The sequence below is a fragment of the Leopardus geoffroyi genome, chromosome A2 (genome assembly GCF_018350155.1).
Source record: "Leopardus geoffroyi isolate Oge1 chromosome A2, O.geoffroyi_Oge1_pat1.0, whole genome shotgun sequence".
In the NCBI taxonomy this organism is placed as follows: domain Eukaryota; kingdom Metazoa; phylum Chordata; class Mammalia; order Carnivora; family Felidae; genus Leopardus; species Leopardus geoffroyi.
In genome coordinates, this window is record NC_059331.1 from 81,060,403 (window position 1) to 81,081,226 (window position 20,824).

Below are 20,824 nucleotides of genomic sequence, written 5' to 3' on the forward strand. Positions count from 1 at the left end.
AGTCACAACTACCAGTAACTCTTGGCTACAGTTCTCTAAATTACAATAAAGTGTAATTTATAAAGAAAAAGAAAAAGAAATGTTTTTGGTTCTAGGAACTAAACAATTTTATCATTATTTGTAGGAATTTTTCAAAAATTCAGAATTATGAAAGTCAAAAGGGGATGATCAAAACGTCATTACTGTAACTCCAATTGGTACTAGAGGTAGAGTGGAATCTTGTAAAATTATATTTTTCTTTATATTTAAGATGACTAGTTAAGGAATTTTATGTTTAGCATAAGTTGGACAATCTTAAGGAGGTTTCAAAAACTTTCAGGATCTCATCTCAGGTGCTAATTCTGACATTAAGTCTCCAAGGCTCAGGACAGGATTTCACCTGAATAAGATATATAAGATTTTACCCCAAAGGCTAGTGCATTCAGAAATGCTGAGTGTGTGCATGTGTGCATCTGTGTGTGCATGTGTGTATGTGCCAGAGAAAGAGAGAGAGAGAGAGAGACAGACAGACCTAGGGAATAAAGAAGAGAAAGGCAGTATGGAGGGATGGAGAAACAAGATTTACTCTACATTCACCAAACGCTGTCATTTAACCTTACTTCCAAGGGGCTTGGTTTTAAAATGATAAATTCACAAACACATTTGCCTGCACCCATTTTACCTCCTAAGATGAATTTAAAGGAGGGGAAAACCTCAGTTGCTCTCCTTTTTTAACTGTGTCTGCCAGAAGAGAAGACTTCAGGGCTATGTATGGCTCATCTAAATCTCTGAATAAATGTATCATAACAGGCTTCCACAGAGTTGCTGGATCCCTCTTCCAGCCAGGAAAGACCAGTCTTACAGACCCTAGAAAATGCTTTAGTACATCATTAAATTTTGCATATAATCAGTCTCCTGTAGCTGTCACAATTCCCAGATCAGGCACTGGTTTTTCTCTCCTTTCAGGTGGAGACAAAGGTGGGAGAGTGTTTGCCAGGCCGTTCTCCCCCTGCTTTCAGAGGTGGGCTGATCCAGGGCTCTTTGACCTTATTATTTTGATCATCAGCCTTCTCCTCCATCACACTGCATTTAGTCCTCCCTGGAGGCCATTCTTTCTGCCTCCTTTGTCCCCCAAGGAACAGTACAAATCCATATAAAATGAAAAAGGGGAGTAATAATACCAATAATAAAGGGCTGTGATAATGACCAGTGCAGCAAACATCATGTTAAAGTGCACTCTGCAGAGCCGCCTGCCAGGCGTGCTCCCAGGAAACCATACCCATGTCCCCGGGACTTGCCTTCCAAGAGGAAAGCAAGCCCCTGCCATCCTCTCAGGACCTCCCGGAGATGGAGTCCAATCCATCCAGCTTGAGGAATATGGCTTCCCTTTCTTAGAGCCACCTTTCACATGCCACTTAAGGCACAGTGTTGTGGGTAGTTGTTACAATAAATAGGGCAAGTGTGACTTCTCTCTACCCTTCACAAAAGGCTGACCGAAGTCCATTTGTTTCTGGTCTGATTTTTTAAGATCTTTGGATTTAGTTCACTACTGTTCATTCGTGTCTTTCCCTCACAGAATCTTGACCTCCAGTCATTTCTTTTAAATATTTACTGGGATAAAAATTTTTTCTCAGCTGTTGTTGGTTTGGGGGTTGTTATTTTTGAAATGCCTGGCTGAATATTTGAAAGGTACATAAAATCATGTCATAATGGAATTAATGTGTGTAATGAGAAGTAGTTCAGGGATCGTGTTCTTATAGAGGTTTTGAATTAAATTATAATGTATTTTTAGATGGTCTCTATTTGGTACCCGGAGCTAAGGGCACTTTAACTAAAGAAGAACCAGTAGTTGAACACTCTATGTTGATGAAATTTTGCAGCAAATAAACTCAGTTTATTTCATTTTTAGAGTAATACGTTTGTTCCGCAGGCTATTTAATCTGTTCTGTATTCAAAAGGCAAGCAAGGCAATTTTTTAAAATATTCACAATATTAGTTCTGCTGGTGTTTTTCATTTTCAAAATATATAAAGATAAGAAATAGAAAGTCTGTACTCGGTGCACTATCACTAATACTTAATTTCAACATTTTTGCAATTTGCTGTCTTATGTTTGTCATCTTGAAAAAGATGGTAACATCATTTTGTATATTATATAATATGTTTCTTTTCTGCACATATTAAAGGTCTTTTATATAAAGTAGTAATGGAATATGCTGTAAGTGATCAAAATTTAATGACCCATAGAGCATTTGTAGGCCAGAAGCTTTAGGATGAAATGCAACAGCATTAAATGTCGAAATTTATTTTCTTCCAGACTTTCATCTTACAGTGATTTTCTGCAAGAATGGTATTAGGGTCTTGTTGGGAACAGTTAATAGAAGCTCTAATAGATAATAACTGACTCTGTAATTAGTCATTTCAAGACAGAGTTACTCTCTGAGCCACTGATAAGAATTGAATTGTGTCGCTACATCATGTTTTCATTTTGCTGTCACAGCCCAGCAATCCATATTCATAGACTCCTGGAGCTGAGCTCATTGCCAATTTAACACAGATGTGGGAGCGATATGTACAACCTCCTCAGCCCTTTGATCCCTTCTTATTTCTTATTTGAGGAAATTGCAGAGTAACTTCAGAGTGAGGATAAGGCATAAGGTGTCTTAGTGACAAAATTATTGGAAGATTAATTTGGTATGTACATAAAATATGTGTGTGTATGCGTATTCACACACGAAGTACATGTGTGCAAAAGAAAGAAACCCTATTATGGCTAAATGTAAAACCCAGCCAAATTTCCCCAAACATATCTGATTTTTGAGTATTGTAATAAAATGCTGCATTGATTTTGAGTTTTTGTGTCCTTTCAGGAGAAACCTTCACTCTTCATTTATGTCTGTTAATAACACTGGCTCTTTTTTCTCTGTAGAAAAGACGTTAGATACCACAATTTTAATAACATCAGCTATGCTATATTCTCCGTTATGTTTTCTTTTTTTTTTTATGTTATTTTACGTCATAACAAGTGTTTTTGTAGGGTTGAACTCAGTAAATGTTGATTGAGTTCCTCCTCCGAGCTGAGCTCCACGGAAGGTGGAGAGTAATCAGGTGCTCACAGTCTCTGAGAGCCACGGGGTCACTGAGAGGGGAGAGGTGGCTTCCCCAGGATATCAGAAGAGACTTCATGAGAGAGATGGCATTTGGGCCCGTGTCTGAAGATGGGGAAGATTTTAACCAAAAGAAACAGGGGAAGTCATTCTAGGTGAGGACTCCCCATAAAGAAAGGCCAGGAGACGGGAAAGTAATGAACATGTTGTAGTTTAACTGGATCAAGGGGCGTTTTCAGCTGAAATAGGGAAATTCGACTGGATAGAAAGGTTATGGCCAAACCTGAAGGTCTTTGAAACCACACTGAAGACAGGATTTTAATCTATGAATGTTACAAAGCCAAACATGTTTGTTGAACAAGGGAATGATGTGTCTTACCAGACACATTTGCTTTCTGATTATCGGTAATCATATACATGCTTTATTTCTCCTCTAAAATGCACTGGGAAGTTCAGAATTCTACTTGCAATCCATAATATCGATGTTGTTTTTTTCCTCGATTATTAAAGTAGCTAGTTCTCTGTACATCTTAATGCAAAAATAGAAAATTTGACTGTAAGGAAATAAAGTCTCCTGGGGAGAGATTTTATAAATTTATCATAAAAATTTGCAAAACCATGAAAAGAAGTAGATAATATGGCAGACTGACATGTTTAAGTAAGTGCTTACCTATTTAAAAGTCATTAAATTATTGTTTGAAGATTTTATATAAACCTTTGGTGTGTAAAATGGATCACTGGTGGGTCCTGTCTCATGGTGGCATTATGTTTTAATTTTTATAAACTAACTAGAATTGATAGGATGTCAGATAGAGTTTATAAACATTTTACTAATAAGGACCTAGTTCTAAATATCTTTTTTTGCTTTCCTAGTTAATAAAATCCAAATTATAGTTCTAACAGTTCTTGACTCATAGAAGGTTTATATATATAAAGTATACACACACACACACATATATAGCAATATACACATATTTTCATATATATTGTTTAGTTCTTAAAGTCTGAATGTATTATGTACTTTTTAGTTCATTTTATTGTTCCAGTTAGTTTGCTCATCTTAAGTACATTTGTAATAAGTGTATTTATAATAAACTTCTTCCTTTCCCTCAACTTTTTAATATGATTTTTTTCTGAAACAAATTAAAAAAATTTTTTTAATGTTTTATTTATTTTTGAGAGAGACAGAGCACGAGCAGGGAAGGGGCAGAGAGAAGGAGACACAGAATCCAAAGCAGCCTGTGGGGTCTGAGATGTCATCACAGAGCCTGATGTGGGGCTCAAACCCACGAGCTGTGAGACCATGACCTGAGCTGAAGTCAGACGCTCAACCAATCGAGCCACCCAGGCACCCCTGAAACAAAATTTAATAGACTAGCACAGTGCACACCTGTATATCGGCCACCTAGGTTCAGTAATTTTTCATATTATAAATTTAAAGTGAATTGATATTTGCTAAATATTTGTTTCCTACCTTACTATTAGTTAAAGCATATGGCTCATAATCTTGGAAAGAGAGTGAAGGATTTTTTTATTAACTGGGCTAGTTAGATATCAGTTAGATATAGGTAGTCGTAAGAGTTGTTTATCTTAAAGGTAGTTCAAATCTAAAAACTTTGTGCAATTCTCCCCTATCCTAGTGTGGCCAAATTTATATATTTTAACTAAAAATTCTACTTATGCAAAAGTAGCTTCATAAAATATTTTTATAGGAAACATTTTTAGGGGCACCTGGGTGTCTCAGTCAGGTCATCTCATGATCTCACGGTTAATGAGTTGGAGCCCCATGTCATGTCTGTCTCTGTGTTGACAGTATTGAGCCTGCTTGGTATTCTGTCTCTCCCTCTCTCTGCCTCTTCCCCGCTTGAACTCACTCTCTCTCTCTCTCTCTCTCAAAATAAATAAATTTAAAAATAAATAAAATGTTAAACATTAAAATTTTTTTAAGTTTATTTACTTTGAGAAAGAGACCAAGAGTGAGCAGGGGAGGGGCAGAGAGAAAGGGAGAGAGAGAATCCCAAGCAGGCTCTGCACTGTTAGCTCAAAGCCTGATGTGGGGCTTGAACTCACAAACCGTTAGATCATGACCTGAGCTAAAACCAAGTGTCAGACGCTTAACCAACTGAACCACCCAGGCGCCCCTGGAGGAAACATTTTTAAATGACAGTAGCTTTGCAACATTTTAAATTATGCAGTTTGGGATAAAACATCCTGAATCAGAGTGTTAGAAACTTACAAAAATATGACAGCTGTAAATTTTCATTCTAGTTCATAAACATATTAACATAATTTTACATTCAGAAATGTGTTTCAGTTTTTTCTATTGTGAGCCGTATTTGTACTGTGTACTGTGTTTACTATCGTAAACTTAAAAAAAATTTATCATAGGGGTACGTGGGTGGCTCAGTCGGTTAAGCGTCCAACTTCAGCTCAGGTCATGATCTCATAGTTCGTGAGTTCCAGCCCTGTGTCAGGCTCTGTGCTGACAGCTCAGAGCCTGGAGCCTGCTTCAGATTCTGTGCCTCCCTCTCTCTCTCTGCCTCTCCCCCTGCTCATGCTCTGTCTGTCTGTCTGTCTCTCTCTCTCAAAAATAAATAAACATTAAAAAGATTTTATCATAGATCACTCTTCTGCTTTCAGAAAGATTATTTCAGTTGCCTAGATGGCAGCAGTTTGTGGACATAACTGATGAGCTAAGACTTGAGAAGGTCAGATAGTGCTTGAAGGGTGAGTCCCAGTGGAATTAGAGAAATGAAATCAAGTCTGGGCACTAGGACAGGTAAGAACTAGTGCACATTGTTGGTCAGATAAAGCTTGATAGGAAGGAATCAGAAAGATACCAGAGGGTAAGGTGCGGGAAGAGGCCCCAGATGAAGACAAACTGTCAGTGACTGATGATGCGAAATTACCCAGGTAAGGACAGCTGGCCAGAGCAGCCTCGATGCCTGGAACAATTATTTGTTTCTGTAAGGTTTTCGTTTGTTTGGGAAACTCTGACAGACTCACCAGAGGCTGCAAGTAGAGATAAGTGGAAGCATTTGATGAAAAGGAAAGGGAAGGACAGAGAGATGTGTATTCCTGCCAAAGTTTCCAAGTTGGAGTGCCTTGGTATAAAGTTTTCAGCGTCTCTCTCAGATTGTTCATATGTTTACTGATGGTGCTCTAATCGGTAAAAACATGCAGGCTGCAGACATCCTGAAGTTTCCTGCAAGCTATCTGAGATTCCAAACTGTGTCACATTTTCTTTTAAATGCAGAAATTGGGCCCATTGTCTTCTTGAGTAAAAGGGAACCTAGTGATCAGAACTGTGTCTTATAGGCTGTATGAGTCTGGGCAACATTTCCTTTTTCTTAAAAAAAGAGACTGATTACCAGTTTACATATGGATCATGCATTACACATGTTTAAAGAAGGAGAAGGAATGCTTGTCCAGACAGTAGCAGCTTTCCAAATGCAAATATCATTTTTTTCCCTTCAAAATAACTTTAAACTCCCAACTCTAGCAAATAGAGAAATAGATCAGTTAGTTAAAAAAAATTTTTTTTAACATTTATTTATTTTTGAGACAGAGACAGAGCATGAACGGGGGAGGGCCAGAGAGAGAGGGAGACACAGAATCTGAAACAGGCTCCAGGCTCCGAGCTGTCAGCACAGAGCCCGACGTGGGGCTCGAACTCACAAGCTGGGAGATCATGACCTGAGCTGAAGTCGGATGTCTAACCGACTGAGCCACCCAGGCACCCCTATATTCAGTTAGTTTTTAATAGGGAGCTTTTTCTTTAGATGATTTGTGTAAACATATAGCCTTTCAGAATGTATGTGTACTTAAGTTGACCTGCCTTTTTTAAAAAAACAAATGTCTTCGATTGGTCTGTTGGTCCCTGCATTGATCATTTTGCACTCTGGAAGGTATTTTCAATATATAAATAGTCAAATTTTCTTTTTTTTCCCATATGACTTTTCCAAGTGGGATTCATTTGACATATAAAGTCTAGGATTCACAACATACTTTTCCTTTGGGAATAAGTTGGAGATAAGACAACTTTGCACCACTTTTGTATGAATGAGTTATTCATTAATACATATAATATTATTATCATATATAATAAATATTCCAACAAATATGACACCTTAACGTGTCAGAAATTATTCCAGATGCTTGAGATGTACTACTGAACAAAACACTTGAGGTATCTGCCCTGATGGAATTCACATTCTGCAGGATGAGACCTACAATAAACATAATAAACAAAGACAATTGTGAGTCAGTGTATCAGTAGAATGTGCCAGAAGGTGATAAGTACCTGATACTCTGAAGGAAGAGAGTCCTAGGCAGAGGAAGGCAGTGGTACAAAGGCTTGACGTGTCTGAGCAACAACAAGGAGGCTGGTGTACCTGGAATGGGGTGAGCTAGGAGGAAAGCAGAAGGAGGTGAGGACAGAGAAGGAATAGGGGCAGGTCACATAGGATTTTGTAGGCCGCTGTGAAGACTTTGACATTGACTTAGCTAGAAAGTTGTAAGCAGAGGAATGACATGAATCCACTGTATGATGGACTGATGTAGAGGATGGGAGATGGTGATTCCAAAGTTGGCTCAGCAGGAAGGATGATGCTGCCATCAACTGAGTTCATGAAGGCTATAGGAGAAGCAGGTTTGAGGGATGGGGTGGGCATTCAGTTTTGGTTAAGTTGAGGTTGAGACCTCTCTTGAACATCCAAGTGGGGATGTTGAGCAGTAAGTTTATATATACCTGGAGTATATATGAAGAGGTATGTAGAGATCTGGACAGGAGATAGAAATTTGGGAGTGGTCAGTTTATGGATGGTATTTAAAGCCAAGAGACTCTGAGAGTAAGAAGTGTTTTTCTCAGTAACTCCACTTTGATTTCTAAGATGCTCTGTGTTTAGAAATGATAGGTCCATCAAGCCATGAGGTTCCAAGCAGTAGGTATTCATGTCACTACTACTAGGAATAGAACCAAGCAGAGAGAAAAGCTTGCCTCATCTGACATAGAAAATTATTATTGGTAATTAAATATCAATCCTTTTATTCCTGGGATGTTTTCACTAGACCTTGCTGTGTCAGCACCAGGAATCTATGTAAAGAAGAGAATTGATCTGAAGCAGGTATTATGGTGTGTGGAGGAGTTAAGATCAGAATTTGCATCATCCTCTAGGGCTGGGGAGGCACTTGGTGGCAGATGAGAGCTGAGACCTGGCAAGGGATTAGCAGCCTACGTGGACATCTAAGGGGCACAGCAGACCTTGGTTGTGCTCAGTACCCAAATGTGTCACAGGCCGTGCAGGCAGCTTCCTAAGTGCACATGTCTAATATATTGAATCATCACTAGATACGTGTAGGCTATCAACAAGTTGAATTTATCAATTGTCATAATAGACATAGCAGGGCTTTTGTTTTGCTGGGGGGTATGTAGTTTGAGACCAGAACTGAGTAGCTGGGGGTAGTAGAGGAAAGACCCAAGAGCTGTCACACATGGTTCTCTTCTTTTTCAGCCCTTTCTCCAAGTGTTTAGCCTCTGTTTTAAATTAAAACTCAGCAGAATATCTTTTAGAAGATAGGGCAAATTAATAATAAGCTGGGGATGCCACTTATCTTGGGTCCACTGAGCTCACAGCTGAGACTCAGTATGGACCGTGGTTGGAAATGAAATAATGCATGGAGAGGTAGGTGGAGAATCGTAGCAGGCAGGAGGACTCAGATGTGGGCAGTCCAGTGGTTGGCTGTGTCCTCAGCAGACGTGAGGAGGTCTGTATGGGACTCCAGTTCTCTGGAAGGGAAGAACAAGGCAGGGCTTCAGGATGTGAAAGAGGACAGGGAAAATGGAGCTAACTTTTACTGGTGAGCTACTGTGTGCATGGTTGTTTGTTAAAGAGATAGGTACACTGAGAGATTGAAGATACATTTCTTTTCATTCTTATAGTGAATTGGGTAGTATTATTCCTTTTGTAAATGAGGCATCCGAGGCTCATTGCAAGGTCACACACTGATCAGAGGTAAAGAGAGAGAGAGAGAGAGGTGAGGTTTGAATTCGAGGTGGCCTCACTCCCTAACCCATAAAACTCTTAGATTTTTTAGAATCTTAGAAGTAAGAACCAGAGTAGAAGCATAAAAGAATGAACAGGAGTCCACAGGGGCTGTATTTGTGCATTAACATGATTGCTGCTGTCTTACTGAACAAAAGGGGAATGGATTGAGAGGAAGTGGATAGAAGCAGGATCCCACAGGTCCACAGTGAGATACTGCAGTTTGGGTCTGATTTGCTGGGAAGGACAGCCTGGGACACTGCATTGAGTCCATTGGTCAGCATAGTCAATTTAATAACAAGCAGCTTAATTCTAAACCCTACTGGATAAGGGTGCAGAAGCAGTTTAAGCACTTTTTACCTTAGTCAAGATAACTCACTGAACCAAAGGTAGAGGCACTGGTAGAATCAACTATGGGAATCTGGAATAGGCAAAACAGGAGGCTGATGATTGAGGTGTGATTCTATAAATGAGGAAATTGAGATTCCAAGAGAGGAAGTCGTTTTGTTCAAGAACAGGTGGTAACAGATGAGTACCCAGCACCCAAATCCCATCCCTTACCTAGCCTAGGGCTCCATCCATTATACCATAGAGGTCACCTCCTGGCCCTCCTTGGCCCTCTTTCTCTCTAATAACAGTGATATTGAGTCCCACAGCGTTTACTTTTTTTCAAATACTCCTCATGCATGTGAATAATCTGGGGAATAAGTTATTAAACAAGGGTTCAGCCATGTCATTTTGCTTCTGTGGGATCTGGGGAGGGGGAGATGTACAGGATAGAGAGAAAACAAGAGGGATGCCAGGTAAACAACATCAGACATTTTTAGATGATATCAGATGGTCCTGAACAAGGTTCTTAATTGTTCTGTGCCACAAATTCCTCATGTGTATCCTGGGAATAATAACAGTACCCTTTTTATAGAAATTTTTTGATGATGAAATGAGATAATACACGTTAACTGTTTAACTCAATGCCCAGCTGAATGGTTTACATGCCAGCAGTCAAAATATTGACTATTATTAAAGGATGTGAAGGTGATTTACTCCAATATCCAATGCCATTTTGGGGGTAGCATGATGTCAGGCTGTTCTGTTGATCTATGAGTCTTGTTTTATGCTTTATAATGTGGTTGTTTCAGACCATTCAGCTCTATTCACTGGATTTCCTGGAGTTTAATTTAAACATTCTCATCAAAGTTAATGTGATTCTGGCCATTCTCCTTACTGCCACCAACATGATGATAGCCTTGTACTGTGCACGCCAAAATAATATCACCTTTTCCTGGATGCTTCCTACAAATGGCATCATCTTAATCTTGTAAAACCAATGCAGGAGAAAATATTATGTCAAGGAGGAAATTATGATCATTTTTTAGGGTGGTAATAAGCAAGATAAAATTTTAAGAAGCCAAACCTGAGTAGCATCAGGATGCATTTAATTTGACCCTCTTCTTCCCAGGAACATCCTGATTTTCTGGTTATGAAACCATTCAGATTCCTCTTGTAGTCTTTGTTCTAAAACTTAAAATGTGCAGTGGTCTCCCTTTTTTGTTCTCAAAAGGAAAAAAGCTAACTGTCTTCATGCAAATTAGTCTGCTTTTGTTGAAAAACTTCAGGGGATTCATCTATGATATGTAGATGCACAATAAGAAAAACAGTGCATCTTACTGTTCTTTCAGCCAATCTAAGATTGTTTCCCACAGTATGGAATAGTTAAAAAAAAATGTTTAATCACAATGCCAAAACTCCAGCAATGCCTTTGACTGCCTTCAGGGGTGGTGGTGGAGGTGGGGGAGACTAGCTATTCAATATATTCTACATTATTTTCAGATGATTTTGCATATAGCTGGGGAATGTGTAAATGAATGCAGAAAGATAGAACTAATGTACTAAATTTAGGACCAGCAATTATAGACATTGGCATTCTGAGCTGCTTTTTGCTCCTCTCTAATTCCTAATACAAAGAAAATACTGACTACCAGTAGTATAAAAATGATTTTTTAATAATGAGTAAAAGTTGTTTTGACAATGTTTAACACTTCAGAAATGTTATCTCATTCTCCTGATTGTATTAATTGAGGTTTCTTTTTTTTCTCTCCCTGTATTTCAGTGACAATTTCAACAAGCACCTTCTTTGATGGCTTGCTGGTGACAGGACTATACACATCTACAAGTGTTCAGGCTTCACAGAGCATTGGAGGTTCCAATGCTTTTGGATTTGGTAAGTGATCCCAACATAAGAAACCAATCATTGTCCATGATTAAACAGTTATAGGTCTTATTTTTTGAAATGCCTTTTTAAAAAGTATTAGACATTTATTATTTCAGAGAAAATAATCTGAAGTGATTTTTGTGTTGTTTGCTTGTAGTTAGGTGAATTGAAATAAGTCCTGTAAATGTACAGCCGACCATAAGCTTGGTGTGACAATCATTCTGTCCCTCTCCCGTCTGTTGCAACTATTATACTTCGTCTTGGGGGCTCATGTAAATTTCTGTGTTCTGTGTTCTGTGTTCTGTCATGTAAATTTCTGTGTTGCTGGAATTGGAATCCACTCTGATGTTCATGCATTCAATAACGTGGCTTTTAAAAAAAGTTTTATTATTTATTTTAAAATAAACTCTATCCCCAATGTGGGGCTTGAACTCCCAACTCTATGATCAAGAGTTGCATGCTCTACTGACTGGGCCAGCTAGGTGCCTCTCCATCACCTGTTTTTATAAACAGTTCTTAAAATCCTGGATTAGGTGAAAACTGTCGTGTTAAATTTGGCAAGTAAGCATTGTACAAAGATAGTAATGACTGTTGAAATGATTGAATTCTATGAGTATTCATGAAGGAGTGTGTTTTAATATTTAAAATACTTAGATGGAGTCCTTGTCCTTGAGCCCGAGACCTGGTAGGTTACTTACATGAGGAGGCAGAAGGCTACATGAGCATTACTGATCCCAGAGGATTCTCAATTTGGAAATCCCTAGTTTACCCATTATACAAGTTGTATGTGCCAAGCTGGAATTAAGTAGGCCCTTTTCAGCATCAAAAATGCAAATTTAATATGTCCATTTATGTAAGACATGAAATCACTGATCTTACTCTGAAATTGGAAAATGGCACAAGACTGCCTACATTGATATGAAAAAGATAGAATTGTGTTATCAGAGGCAGCCATGTGTTCAGCGTTTTATCTTTTCTGGGGTATTTATTAAATAGATAATTTTTACCTACTTTTGATATATGAAAGGACACCTCCTCTGAGCCAAGTCTTAGCAGCAGCTCTGCCCAGGTGATTCATTGATTGATGTCGCAGCAGTGATGTGGATGCCCCATTGTCACCCTGCTGGCCTCATATGAGACTCACAGCCTCAGGGCTTAAAGGAAACTGGAAGTCACTTAATCATCATGTTAAATTATTTGACATTGAGGATTTGCCCTATTCTTAAAAGATCTCCAGATAAGCTTTTACAATGTGTGGGTAACTACTTCTATGTTCTGATCCTCTAGAAAAAAATTCTTGGGTCTAAAAATTCTGCTCATTTGGCCCCATGATATGGGTACATAATATATATGTACATAAAATAAATGATACACTACCTGTTATGTTACAACAGGACTTACAAGTAAGGGTGTCAGATTTAACAAATAAAAATTTACAGGACATTTGGTTAAACTTGAGTTTTAGATAAGTAATTTTTGAGTAAAAGAATACAATATTTGGGATAAGGCATTCGGGGTTCCATCTTAGCCCAATTAAATCAAAACCTCTGGGGGCAGAGTATGGGCATTGATTGTTTTTAAAGGTCCCCAGGAGATTCTGATGTTCATCCAGGGCTGAGAACTGCTGGTACTGAGTCAGTCCAGGGTCTGGTAGCAGCAACAGAGTTCCAGGCCTTTCTTTAGACTCAGTGAGTCAGATATTCTGGGCTTGGGACCCAGTGATCACTTTCTAAGAAGCACTCCCAGTGATTTTGATACACTAAAGTTTGAGAACCATTGATCTTACATTAATTAAATGGGAGAGACAGACATTAATTAAATGACCACATAAATATGTAATAGCAAATCTTGCTAGGGGCAAGCTTGGAAAAGTGCTGAGTGCTGAGCAAGGGTATGCCAGAGAAACTAGATCCAGTCTGGAGTAAAATGGGATGTAGTTGGGAGAGGCTTTCCTGAGGAAGTCGTGTTAAGCTGAGAGGTAAGCTTAACTTCCTCATCTGTGAAATGGGGTTGGTACGGCACCTGCTTCATATGATGTTGAGTAGCCCTGAAAATTGAGATTATTTATGTGAAGCCCTTAGCACAGAGGAAACACTCAGTAAAACTAGGTGTTCCAAAATTATAAATCTTGGTAACTGAAGTGGCTGCTTTCCCCAGTCTAGGACGTGTATATACTTCCTTTCGGGGGCAAAAAAACCAGTTCTCAAGAGGAATTAATCTGGGGTTTGTAGATCCAGATGATTTGAGAAGAGAGGATTTGGCTGAATGAAATAACTATCACTTGCCAAGGTAGACACATAAAATCCATGTGTCCTATTGCCTCTGATTTTAGTAAAGCAAACAATAAACTAGCAATGCAATTGTTAGGAGTTATTTGAGGCACCTGGGCTTCAAGACATTTTATTTTATTCAATTTTATTTTATTTTATTTTTTTATTTATTTAAAGGGCAGGGGGAGAGGGGGAGAGAGCACATGCGAGCGGGGAAGGGGTGCAGAGAGAGAGGGAGATAGAATCCCAAGCAGGCTGCACACTGTCAATACAGAGTCCGATGCAGGGCTCGAACTCATAACATTGAGATCATGAGCTGAGCTGAAATCAAGAGTCAGATGCTTAACGGACTGAGCAATCTAGGCGCCCCAAGACATTTTCTATGATGACTTTGAAAGCTGTAAAAACGCAGTTTCTCTTGAATTAGAATGTTTTTGATTAGATTAAATTATGCTTAGTCTTCCCATTACCATTAACCCAGTATCATTAGGTTAATGGTCTGAAGAGGCTTCTAGACACAAAGCCCATGGATGGTAGTTTAACTTCCATAACCAAAGCTCAGGTCTCCCATTAGTCAATTGGCATTTTTATAGGACATGATTTTTATATGGATGGATAGATAAGTTAGATCTTTTTTAAGTTTCTAGTAATATCAAAATAATTTTATCTGGGTATATATGACAATAGCAAATTACCTTAAAAAGAAAATTTGATTATATAACTCCATATTGTTAAACAGAGTTAATCTTTATAAGCAATGTTTTGAATAGAGAGCAGGAGATAAAACGTCTGCTTAGGTAAATGGTCACTTTCAAAAGCAAAAGAACATTTTTTTTTTTTTTGGTATTTAAGTTTAACACATTCTTTACAATTTAAGAAAATGAAAAAGATTGAATTTGAGTAGAGTGCAGGTGAGAAAGGAGAGGAAACTCTTACAGAAGGTAAAATGTAAGAGTTGCTGCTTTTTGGTAGGTTAGTAGTTGCGGTAGGATCAGGCTGAAAAAAATGTGGCATTCTTTGATCTAGAACAAAAGAGTTATTGAATACATAATCTATCATTAGGCTCTGACTTGACTGATGGAATGTTAAGCAAACTTGATTTGTTTGGCAAATGCCCAACATAGTAGGATCCGTGTGTGGTATGTTTAAGTAGCTGTGTTGAACAAGACAAAGTAGAACATATAGTTGAATCTAAAAAGGTACTTCTGAAAGTTTTTTCCACTTATAGTTAATTTCAATTGTACTAATTACATGAAAGTTATAGCTGCTCTACTTTAAATATAAAATATGTGTGTGACTAGCCAAAATAAGGCTATAATTATTCTTAAGATACTGTTGTATAAATGTAATTCCACTAACATAACTACAGGCCTTTATGCAAAACCAGAATTCTTTAAAATGCATGCCTCACTGACCAAAAATAGACAAATGCCTAATAGCCAGAAATACATTAAAACAATAGCTATGCAAAAGATGACTGTATGCCAGCAATGCATGGTTTGAAATACCTCATTTTGCTTGTCAATATAAGAAAACATGCTGCCCTAGGGAAGAGTGATGTTTAATTATGGGTATCTCTTTGTGCATCCCAGAACAAAAATGCTTCCTCTTGTCTTTGGCATTGAATTCCAGCTCAATCATGTAAATCTTCAAGGCTCTTTGTGGCCGCTCAATGAAGGGCTATTTGAATATCCTTTCATACAAAATTATTCCTTTTCCAGAGGCTGCAATGCTTTTTACTCAATATTTAGTATTCTGGCTTTAAAGCGTTTCACTCAATTTTTGATATTCTGGCTCTAAAACCGGAGAACTGGGTTTGCAGGTCTGCTGGCCCCAGTTCAAATTGTTAGATATTGCATAAATTCAACTTTTGTGCTACATCATTTTTCTCAGCTAATATGTGAGCCATTTTAGCAGTTTTTCATGTAAACTGTTGTAATTTTCTATGTGTTCCTTTTTCTATAAGGAAATGAGCCATTCTAGATACAATTCTAGATATAATCACTGTTAGGTTACAAAATTCTTAAAATGGCAAGATTTGATGAAATCCAAGTTTGGGCAGAAAATATGGTGAACAGATCCATGATTTTTTCGATTTTTGCTCTTAAGCATTCAATCTTGTCATGCTTTTAATAGAGATTAAGCAACTAACATAAAAATTTAATATTTTCAATATTATTTTTAAACATGGTGTCAGAATTTTTTAACTTAATGATCTGATTTTTTCTAACTGTGATTTGACACTCTAACTTTAGATGAATAGGGATGTATTTACAAAACAAATTATTTAAATGTTTTAAGAAAGATTTACAATTTTTGTAAACCTTATGTTGGTCACTAGTTAACAAAAGTGGGTATGTTACCAGTAGATTTTGATTGTATGTTAATGTTTCATTGTCATGATGCATGTTTTTGTTACTACTTTGCGTTATTGTCATTAAAAATAAAAATATAGACTTTAAGCTAATTTTTGGTTATCTTTCACATTAAAACTAAGTAGAACCTTTTACAACTTTACTAATTGTCACCAGGACTCCTACATCCCTGGACATCAGCTACAGTTCAGTCTTAGGTGTCCTGTCCTTGTGACTTTGAGACACACACATGTTATGAATACTACATACACATATTTAGGTCTTGATATTTGTAAAGAAGGGACAACCACTAGCAACTTCATTACATAGGGTCCTGTCTAGTAAAGCTATTTATTTGCTAGCCTAAATTAAGCTAAATTATTCCTTATTCTTCTTACGTTTATTTTGTCTGTCTCTTTATGAAGAAATGCTTTTGTAACATGCTTGAGGAATTTTAAACATATGTAGGGATTTCAAAGGGATGACCTTTTATTAGACCTGGTAAATGATCTATAATTAACAAGAAGACTTTAGGTTAATTAAACAAATTGCTCTAGTCAATGGTACCAGGAAAATAGCTGAGAAGAGCTGAAGTTGTCATTAATTTTTCTTATTTACTGGGTATTAACCTAAGTTTGGTCTTAATTCATTAATTTGGTCTCAATTCCACTTGCATATGCCAGCATTACCTTCATTAAGAAATAGCATAATATAGGGGCACTTGGGTGGCTCCGACAGTTAAGTTTCAACTTCAGCTCAGGTCATGATCTCAGGGTTTGGGAATTGGAGCCCAGTGACAGGATCTCTGCTATCAGCACAGAGCCTGCTTCAGGTCCTCTGTCCCTGTCTCTCTCCCCCTCCTCCCCTCACCTCTTTCTCAAAAATAAACATTAAAAAAAAAAAAGAAATAGTATAATGTAGTTTGTATTTGACATATGACAATAATCAGGGATTATTTCCCAATAACTAAAAAGAATCACTTACTAGAATAGTGAACATGATGGATATAAAGCTGTTAAATTAGTCACTTGGCAAATTGCTAAAGTAAATGTTGAGGGGCATGAGATTTGGGCCAAATGGAGGAGTTAGTGGAGAAAGGCAGCTCAGTGCAGGGGTTCATCACATGACCTCCAGAGCTAGGCTGCTCAGGTTGTACGTCCCCCTGGCACGGCTTCTCACTAACTTGGGCCACATTGTTTCTTTCCCTAAGCCTCCGTGTCTGCATTTGTAAAATGGTAACAAAAGTGTCTAGTTCACAAAATTGTTGGGTAGATGAAGTGAATTATCTATTCAAGTGCCTAGTATGTGTGCTTAAAAATAGGTATTATTTAAAACCTCAGAAAGAAGTGAGAATTCTTTCTTTAAAATAGCAAACAGAATGAGAAGATAATTCCAGTGGCAGAATATTTGGAAGAGAAAGGCTGACTTTAGTTTGGATGGCAAACAATGCACCCAGTTTCTTACCCATAGAATTTAAAGCTGACACGGACCTTTGGTAGAGCCTGGCTCAGCCCTTGCCCCAATGTTTAGGTAAGGAATCAAGGCTTAGGAAGGGCAAGTAGTGGCTATTACATGAGATGGTATAAGTGTGACGCGTAAAACCAGTTGTTCTGACACCATATCCAGGTCTCAGATACTTTTTTTTTGAAATATAATTCACATACCATAAACGTTACCATTTTAAGGTATACATTTCAGTGATTTCCAATATGTTCACAAGGTCGAACAACCAACGCCACTATGTAATTTTAGAATGTTTCATTACCTTTGGAAAAAACATCCCTGTTTAGTGGTCACTCACTATTCCTTCCCCCACACTGTCCCTGACAACCATTAATCTGCTTTCTGTCTCTATGCATTTGCCTATTATTTCATGTAAATAGAATCATACAGTATGTGGTCTTTTGTTTCTGGCTTCTTTTACTCAGAATCGTGTTTTCAATATTCATCCATGTTGTAGCAGGTGTCGGGGACTTCATTCCTTTTTATGGTTATGTAATATTCCATTGTATGGCTACACCACATTTTGCTTGGTGGTTGGAATTTTGTCAGTTCCCCGATTCTTAAAAGGAGTTAGGGTGGTGCAAATTGGGATAGGAAAAGTTTAAGGGGGATGTGAAGCGATTATAACAACCAGTGTCCTATGGTACTTAACAGCAGCTCTGACCTCTGAAGATCAGATTGTTTAGTCTGTTCTCTGGCTTAGACCTGAAAATGATTAAATCTAAGAATCAAGAGGAATTACTCCTCTGTCCTCCTTCCTGCCTTTCAAGGGAAATAGGCCAGTGTGGCATGATTTTGGCCCCACAAAGGGTTAAGCCACAAGTGAGATACACAAGCCAAGCTGAGTCGATCGAATTTATCAGTACAGGAATTTGGAATCAAGACACATCAATCCCAGTCCAACTCTTCATGAGCTAGATCAAGGCATGTGTAAACATTTGGGAACTCTGGGCACCCATCGTCCACAATGGCTCAGGGGAATATTGTGTAGGCAGAGGAGAAGGAGATACAGACAGAATGCTGCCTGATGTGCTGGAGCTTTCCAGGTTCTTATTTTAGGCTTTCTCCCCATCAGGCTCAGATATTCTTGGGTTCTAAGAAACACTAATAAAAATAGCTAACATTTATCAAACACCTGCTATGTGCCAGGTATGTTGCAGGTGTTAACTTTTTTGATCCTAACAAAAAGCCTACTAATTATTCTCATTTTGTAGATAAAGAACCTGAGGCACAGAGAAAGGTAGGTAACTTGACCAAGGTCGTGCATAGGGAGTTGCAAAGCCATAAGTAAAACTCAGCTTTGGGGCACCTGGGTGGCTCAGTTGGTTGAGCGTCTGACTTCGGCTCAGGTCATGATCTCCTGGTTTACAGGTTCGAGCCCGGCATCAGGCTCTGTGCTGACAGCTCAGAGCCTGGGGCCTGCTTTGGATTCTGTGTCTCCCTCTCTCTCTCTCCCCCTCCTCTGCTCACACTCTGTCTCTCTCTCTCTCTAAAAATAAATAAATAAACATTGGAAAAAAACCCCAAAAAACGAAACTCAGCTTTATAGCCTCTTCTTAAGCTTCCCTTAAAGCCGAAGCCCACTTGAGCTGGTTTCTATTATAACCAAAAGAATCCTGAATAAAAGAAGGCCCTCTGTGTTGTAACTCTGCCTATAACAATCCCAACAATTCCTGCCATTTCTTTACAGTCACATACATTCTCACTGCACACACACACACACACACACACACACACACACACACACACGGTGCACCACTCATAAAAACCCACATTTCCAGTACATTCCCACCACACAGACACACACACACACACACACACACACACACACACTACACCAATCATAACCCACACACAGTTCCAAAATCCCAGCTGCTTTAAACTTCATGCCTTTGTTCATAGTGCTTATAATTCCTCTGGTTCTCTCTGCTGGGTGGACATCCTGCCATCTTTTAGGGCATTTGTCCTGCCTCACCTCCCCTGTTTAGCCTTTGTGACCCTACTCCCTGACACTCACCTCCATGGAACTCTCTATTCTGCCCTCTGTACTTCGGTTTCTTCCCTGACCTCCACCAGAATCTCTAATAATCTGTTGAATTTACTTGTTTAAAACCTTTATACCTCTTTGAGGATAAGAGATGGTCTGGTCATCTTCACTCTCCTGGCATATAACCAGTGCTCAATAAATATTTATTGAATGAATAACCCAGTATAAATTTTGAGGATTCATAGGGTATTTTACTACCAGAGCTAACATCAGTAAAGGCATGTATGTGCACAAGTGTCCTGTATGGACAAGAGAGCGGATATTACTGTCTTAAACTTCGAGGATATTTCTGAATCTGTACACGTGCATATAAACCTACACTTCTATACATATATGTAAAACTATGCAAACATACATACATTTTATCATCATAGGTTCTGGGGACATTTATTATCCTGCCTGCCATTTTGTCCGTTTTTTTCTCTGGAGGTGGCAGGCACTAGTGCCTTTAGATAGGAGAGTGATTGACTAAGTGTCTTCTTTAGAATTAAGAGATGGAAGGAAGTTCAAGAGAGTGTCCCGTCCACGCTCATGTCTTAGGGCAGGTCAATGTCCTAATAATACATGATAGTTAAGTTCTTATTTTCTCTCTTAGATCTTCCATGAAGTGATGACTCTATAATTTCTTGGGAACGTATTCACTTGATTACATCAAGTGAGATGATTAAGGAAGGTTGTCTGGTATATATGTGCAACCCTTGCTTCAACTTCAGTGCTTTTCTCATAGAATTTCTTCTGTAATTACAAAAGGTAAATGTGTGTTAAAAAGCCATTAAGTAATTTGTTTTCTTTCCTTTAGGCTGAAAAAAAAAACAAAAAAAAACAAAAACAAAAAAAAAAAAAAAAACCACTCCCTGTAAAGTTCATCCATGTCATAGCTCCTAAAGCAGCTTGCCAGTTTTTTCTGGCCATTCCACAGATTCAGCATTCAGGAACTTAGCCCTGATAAGATATGTGCCCTGAAACCCTTGTAGGTACTTTAAAGATGTATCCCTAAGGAAGAGGAGTTCTTCTAATTCCTTTCTCCTCCTTATTCCTGCTCAAATCCATGTATTCAGAATCAAAGTAAAATGGTATGTCATAAATAAGACGGTCAGGAAAGTCACATTTTTAGAGCAGATTCTAATGAAAGTTGCCACTGTGCTATGGAAGTTAGGGTTTTTGAGATTATTTTGTTATAATTTTGTCTGTCAGTGTTGAAAGATTGTGAAGAGACTTTTCTGTCTGGCAAATGGAACCTTATTAAAGAAGATACTTGCCCCCAAAACAGCACTGAACAAACAAGGACAGAGCAGTAGGTTTTTATGTGG

The 20,824-nt window shown here is 38.3% G+C and overlaps 1 protein-coding gene across 3 annotated transcripts in view; it reads left to right on the forward strand.

Moving 5' to 3' along the window:
• The window catches only part of RELN (reelin), a 531,804-nt gene that overhangs the window by 65,392 nt on the left and 445,588 nt on the right, over positions 1-20,824 (forward strand). For all 3 annotated transcript variants that reach the window (XM_045494541.1, XM_045494542.1, XM_045494543.1), the window contains exon 2: positions 11,239-11,349. In XM_045494541.1, the coding sequence (XP_045350497.1) occupies positions 11,239-11,349 (111 nt within the window). The remainder of the gene's footprint in view (positions 1-11,238; positions 11,350-20,824) is intronic.